Source organism: Curcuma longa, chromosome 1 (genome assembly GCF_044706935.1).
Source record: "Curcuma longa cultivar G26 ecotype Majalengka, Jawa Barat chromosome 1, ITB_CL_G26_1.1, whole genome shotgun sequence".
Lineage (NCBI taxonomy): Eukaryota > Viridiplantae > Streptophyta > Magnoliopsida > Zingiberales > Zingiberaceae > Curcuma > Curcuma longa.
In genome coordinates, this window is record NC_133861.1 from 14,049,393 (window position 1) to 14,055,275 (window position 5,883).

General features: G+C 33.1%; 1 protein-coding gene across 1 annotated transcript; it reads right to left on the reverse strand.

The window, feature by feature from the left end:
* Positions 1-952: 952 nt before the first annotated feature.
* On the reverse strand, positions 953-3,096 carry LOC141831926 (cytochrome P450 CYP72A616-like). The gene is made up of 5 exons (XM_074719353.1): positions 2,755-3,096; positions 2,432-2,661; positions 2,106-2,344; positions 1,634-2,012; positions 953-1,550 (listed from the first exon to the last, which is right to left on the reverse strand). The coding sequence occupies exons 1-5, from the start codon at positions 3,026-3,028 to the stop codon at positions 1,128-1,130; spliced, it is 1,545 nt and encodes a 514-aa protein (XP_074575454.1). The 5' UTR covers positions 3,029-3,096; the 3' UTR covers positions 953-1,127.
* Positions 3,097-5,883: the final 2,787 nt, after the last annotated feature.

Genomic DNA, 5,883 nt, shown 5'->3' on the forward strand with positions numbered 1-5,883 from the left:
GAAATTGATGCGTGAGGCAATGCTTATTTCATCTTTATTATTGTTTCTGTAAGGAAAATTACCTAATTAATCCGTTCATACCATCTATAAGTTTACAAAGCAAATTTTGATTTGCTCTGTGAGGAAAACAAATAAATGATTATCGTCATCACTTTATAATCTTTATTAACTTCGATACGTAAGATAAATTCATCGTATTATGTTCTAAACCAGAATAATTAATTAGTTTTAATATAATATTACAGCACATGTATATTTTTAGAATAAATGATAATGTCTAGTGGTCGGTGGAAAATTTCTATAGGACCGGATCGATCATCCTTAGCGATTGAATCAATGCGATTAATTGGGATTATCATTATTTTTAGAATAAATGATAATCTACATGAACAAGCATGTACGTAGAGAAAATAGTATGAAATTACGATTACAATTAAATTCTATTAAATGCCAAAAGTTGCATGCTTATTAATTTTGTTAAGTCTTAAAGTCAGTGTAAAAGTTGTATGTTTATCAATGTTGCTAAGTCACCTATTATTTCATTTATTCGGCTGTTTTATTTTGTGTGTTAAAATTTTTAATTTAATTAGTTCATAATATTTATAATATTATTCACCCCCTTTATAATGTCGAATTCGATCTTACAAGATGCATGATGCTCTATAATTTTGAAGAGTCACATTAATTTTCCATTAGAAAACTCGTATCTAAATCCAATAAAATACATCCTCGTTACCTTAATCAGGATTGCTGATCATGAGGAAATGAAAGAGTCCATTTTGTAAGCCAGTTGTGAATGAAAACCCTTATAATTATTATGTTACTTCAAATAAAAAAATTACGACTCTAATTATAGTCCATATCGTACTAAGAGCCCAATAACTCGATAAGCTTTATTTGATAATATAATTTACAAAACTCGCTTTAATTTTTCAACAGTATCTAAATCCAATTAAACACATTAAAAGGCTTCGATCCTTTATTAAGTAATAGTCCTCAGCATGATCATACATATGGAAGAAACATTAACGATGCAATTATAAGATTATTACAAATTTTACCAGAAAAGTAGATATTTGTCTTAGAATTTTTGACATAAAGATTGATCGATAGAAGGATCGATGGCTTCAAAGCCTACGCAACCTGATGGGAGCACCATGTTGAGGCTTGAGAGTGAGAACAATGTTGGGAGCATGAGTGTAGGAAGGCGAAAGGTCAAAGGAGAAGCGTTGAAGGATCAAACATAGTGCCAACTTGGCTTCCAGCAACGCGAAGTTCTGGCCGATGCAGACCCGGTGGCCGCCACCGAAGGGGAAGAAGGCATTCTTCTCAGACGCCTTGTACATGCCTTCCGCGAATCTCTCCGGCTTGAACTCGTCGACGTCTTTGCCCCAGAAATCTGGATCATGGTGAACCTGAAGGAAGGACAGGAAGAGCAGGACGCCTGGAGGGTACACTACGTCTCCAATTTTTGTGCTCTTGAAGACCTGCCGCGCCGCGCCGATTGCCGGCGGGTAGAGTCGCAGAACCTCGTACAGAATCATCGTCACCTGCATATGCCACATCAATCTTACTTGATAACGCGGAGGAAATCCCTGCAGACTAATCGAGAATCGAAATTTATGGTGCTTACGGTCTTCATGTGGTTCAAGCCATCAAAAGTAGGTTTCTCTTTCCCAAAGGCATGCAGAACCTCTTCGCGAGCCCGTTCTTGCCAATCTTGATGCATGCTCAGCACAACCATCGTCCACGTTAGCAAAAGGGACGTCGTCTCTTGTCCTGCGAAGTAGAACAGCTTGCATTCTTCCACCACCTCGTCCGTCGTCATCCCGGCGTTCCCGTGTTCTCGGAGGTGTTGCAGATTGGATTCCAGCAATAAGCCGAGAAGGTCATCGTTCTTTGCGGTGCCCAATTTCATACTCTCCTCCCTCTTCTTGATTATGCTCAATAGAATCCCTCTCACCTCTTTGTCGATTGCTTTCATTCTAGTGTTAATTCGGGTGGGCAAAAACCTGAACAATGCAAGATACCAATTATACTCTGTTTCTAACAAGGATCACAACGAATCCAACTTTTTGCAGATGTATATTGTGGATCACACTCACCTGAGGAACGGTATATGTGCAAAAGAAAGACTGTCGGCGACGAGCACAGTTTGCTCATTCTGAAGCTGAAAAATTTTCCTTCCTTCCTCAAAATTGCTACCGAAAGAACTCCGGGAAATGACATCACCGGTGAAGCTCTGGAATTCAACGGAAACATCTATCTCTTCACCTTTTGCCGCTATCTCATCCCATCGGCTGACCAGCTCATCACAACAAGCAGAGAAAGCAGGCAGCATGCGCTGCATATAGCAAAAAAGAGTTACTGAGTAATTTCAACAATCATATAGGCGATGCATTAATTAACTTAGCGACGATGGATCAATCACCTTGAGCTTCTCTATATGGAAAGCGGGGTTCAATATCTTCCTGTGCTTGGCCCATTTCTCACCTTCGTGACTCAGCAAGCCTCTAATAAAGTACTTTACAAGATAATTCATCTTTGGCTTCCCGATCTCGCCGGTCTTGTTGGCCAGAACTTCTCTGATTTGATCAGGATCCGCGATGAGCGCTCTCGGATTAGGTCCCATCCAATGGAAAGTTACCTTGTTCTCCTTTCCTAAAAGAAAATGTTTCAATCCAATTTAATCAGCAGGAGTTATATTGCTTGGGAAATGGAGAAGGGAGGCGATCGAGTTGTATGGATGCTGACCGTGTGCTTCAGCGACGCGTCTGAAGAAGGGAGAAACGCGAGGTAAGATGGCGTGCGAGAAGGGCATGGGCTTGCCGCGGGCCTCCTCGGTAAGCTTTGCCATCTCCTTGAGGTCGCCACTGATGGGGCGGTAGGAGGAGCCCTTGAGACCCTGAGACCGGAGCGCGCGATCCAGGCGGCGCGGCTTCCAGAACGCCCAGTTCAGCATCCTCACTGCCCAGGCCACCACCAGCAGCGCGGCCAGTCCGCCGTACAGGCCGAGCCACAGCTCCATGTCTACAACTCCAACAGCAAGACTTGAAAAAAAAAAATTGAGGGGTGAAATTGAGAAGATTGGAATGAAGCTTCTTTTTTCTTGGAGATTGGTGGTGGTGGATAGAGATTATATAGGCGCTCTGCCCCGGATAGAAGCCAAATCGGAGTTTGTAACGTTGATCTCAGGCATGAAAGTTTAGAGTTGCATGGAACGAAGACGCAACGAACTGCCCACCAAAAGAAAATTAAAAGGTTCGAGACTTCGAGACAGTTGACACAGCGGATGATCTCTCTTTCACCACCGCAAGTAATACCATTTGGTTAACTTTCGTGGCAGAGCAAAATATCCTTTTTATAATAATTAATTATAATTTTTTAATTTACTTTTTCATGTATAATCATAAAATCAAAATCGTGTTGGACGGTTAGATGACAGATTCAATATTTTTGTTATAATTTGGTTAACTTTTACAGGGCATCGAAATTTAATATTTTTGAGAGTCCAATTGCCATGATACACAGACTTGATTATGATTTGATATAGTTTGATGGTTTGATAATTTGGAATGGTCGGTTGAATATTTCAGGAATTTTGATTCTTAATCTTTATCATTTTAGACCGTTATGATTTATGATTCTAAATCGTCAATATGATTTGTTCTTAATGTTTCAAAATTATTATTATTTTATTTTTAAAAATATTTAAAAATTATAAATTTATAAAAATAAAAAACTATAAAAAAGATTTATATTTATTTAAATTATTTGCCTTTTTTTATCTTAGGAGATGATGTTGTTACTCAATTCCATTTTTTATTTCTGCTTTCTTTATATTCTTTTTGTAAATCTTTTTCAATTATGAAGTAATGCTTGTGCTTCAAACAGTCAAAAAATAATGTAGATCGTCATTTGTTTAATATATTACCTTCGAAACTAAATGTTTTTTCTATGACAATGTTGACAATGGATAAACTATAATTTCTTTTATTATGATAGAGAGAATGAAAAAACTTTGAGTCTTCTATGATTAACATCATATAATACTGAAATTTAACTCGCTATCTATTTTGCTAAAATCAAAAAAGCGGTAAAATATTTCTCAAGTTTTATTTGAAATTTAAGAATTCTATTGGCATTTGTTCTCTTAATAAAAATTATATTTTTATAAATAATTTTAATTATTACAGCTAGTAATATTTTATGTTTCGAATATATTAATTTTTAATTTATATTTTAAACTATAATTTTTTATAAATATTATATAAATAATTTTTAATATTTTATATAATATTAATTTGATAATAAAAATATTTAAATAAAATTAAAATATCATAATACATAACTAACATTTTATCTAAAACATCTAATTTACAAATGCATGTTAAATAAATATCAAAATATATAATAAAAATATTTTTTTCTATTTATTTTCATTGCTAATATATAAGAAGATAAAAATATATTCGTATAATGTTTATTTAAAATAAAAATTATACTATAAAAATTCATCATAACTAAATATGAAATAAGATAATAAACATCAAACAATTATTCAATTGCATTATATTAAATACTTTTAAAATTTTATAAATACTATTACACATATTTTAGGTCTTATTCCTTTAATTTTGTAAAATCTACCTCATTATTTTATTATAGTAGGATGTGATCATAAATATAAATTAATAATTTAAATTAATTTAATTTTTTAAATTTTTTAATCTATCTTAAATACATAAATTTAAAATATAACATATACAACTAATATGAAAAACTAAATTACAAATAGCAAGCTGACATATAAATTTAAGTTGATCAATACTTATAGTATTAGAACTAGCTAGCATTATCAAATGATATTAAAAATATTTTATAAATTAATTCTTATTCTTATAAATTAAGCATAACAATTGAGATACTTAAAATCTTTATATGTCGTTTTAAAATTATTTAGGAGTTATTGATCCAATGACAAATCAAACTCATATATGAATATATGTGAATGAGTTAATGATCATTATAATATAAAAAAAATTTATTATTTAATTTACTAAATTATCTTTTTTTCTTGTCATACTTATTTTTTAATTATACGAGTAAATAAAATTTAGCAAACACGTTTAGCAGATGAGCTAAGTGATTCTCGATAAAAATCTTCAAATATACATTTAGACCTAAAACTAAAAAAGAGATATTTTATAAAAATAAATATAACTAATAATTCTCATAAATTATTTTCAAAATAGTTAAATAAACTTAAATCATTACCTCCACTAGTTGATTAAAATCTGCACAATTGTATTTACGAACATTTGACTCAAAATTCTGTTGGCTGCTTCATTTTGATGTGTCGCTTCAATGATCCATAGTCGCCACTTGATTGGAATTTATATGATATTTTACAATATTTATATTTTACATGTAATTTTTTAGACATAAGAGTCATTTTCTTAAAATATTTAGTAAAAATAAACTATTTTAAAGATGAAGTATCATCAACTCTCGAAGTATCAATACTTTTTTATGTTTTGAGTGTCAGAATTTCTTTAGCTCATTATTTGTAAATTAAATGTTGTCGAGATCCACATTCAAATTAACTATTTCCTTGCCTTTTCAAGGGTGGTGGTGGCGGTGGTGGTTGACAAAATCGGTGTGAAATTCTGATCGCAGGGCCAACCCAAAAGAAGGTGACAAGGTTCGAGAGAGTTGGCTTAGCGGATTTGCGTTAGATCTTCTATGGCACGGCAAAAGCGACGGCATGCAGTACCTCATTTGGTAGACTTTCGCAGACATCTTCTAGAAACACTCTCTCATATATTTAAAATATAATTTTTTTTTTTTGCCTTTTTCTTTTATTTTGTTTTTAAATAGTGT

Coding starts and splice junctions, on each gene's coding strand:
- LOC141831926 (XM_074719353.1), bottom strand. CDS start 3,028: ATGGAGCTGTGGCTCGGCCTGTACGGCGGACTGGCCGCGCTGCTGGTG. Junction 2,662..2,754: donor ACGCGTCGCTGAAGCACACG/GTCAGCATCCAT, acceptor ATTTTCTTTTAG/GAAAGGAGAACAAGGTAACT. Junction 2,345..2,431: donor TCCATATAGAGAAGCTCAAG/GTGATTGATCCA, acceptor TGCTATATGCAG/CGCATGCTGCCTGCTTTCTC.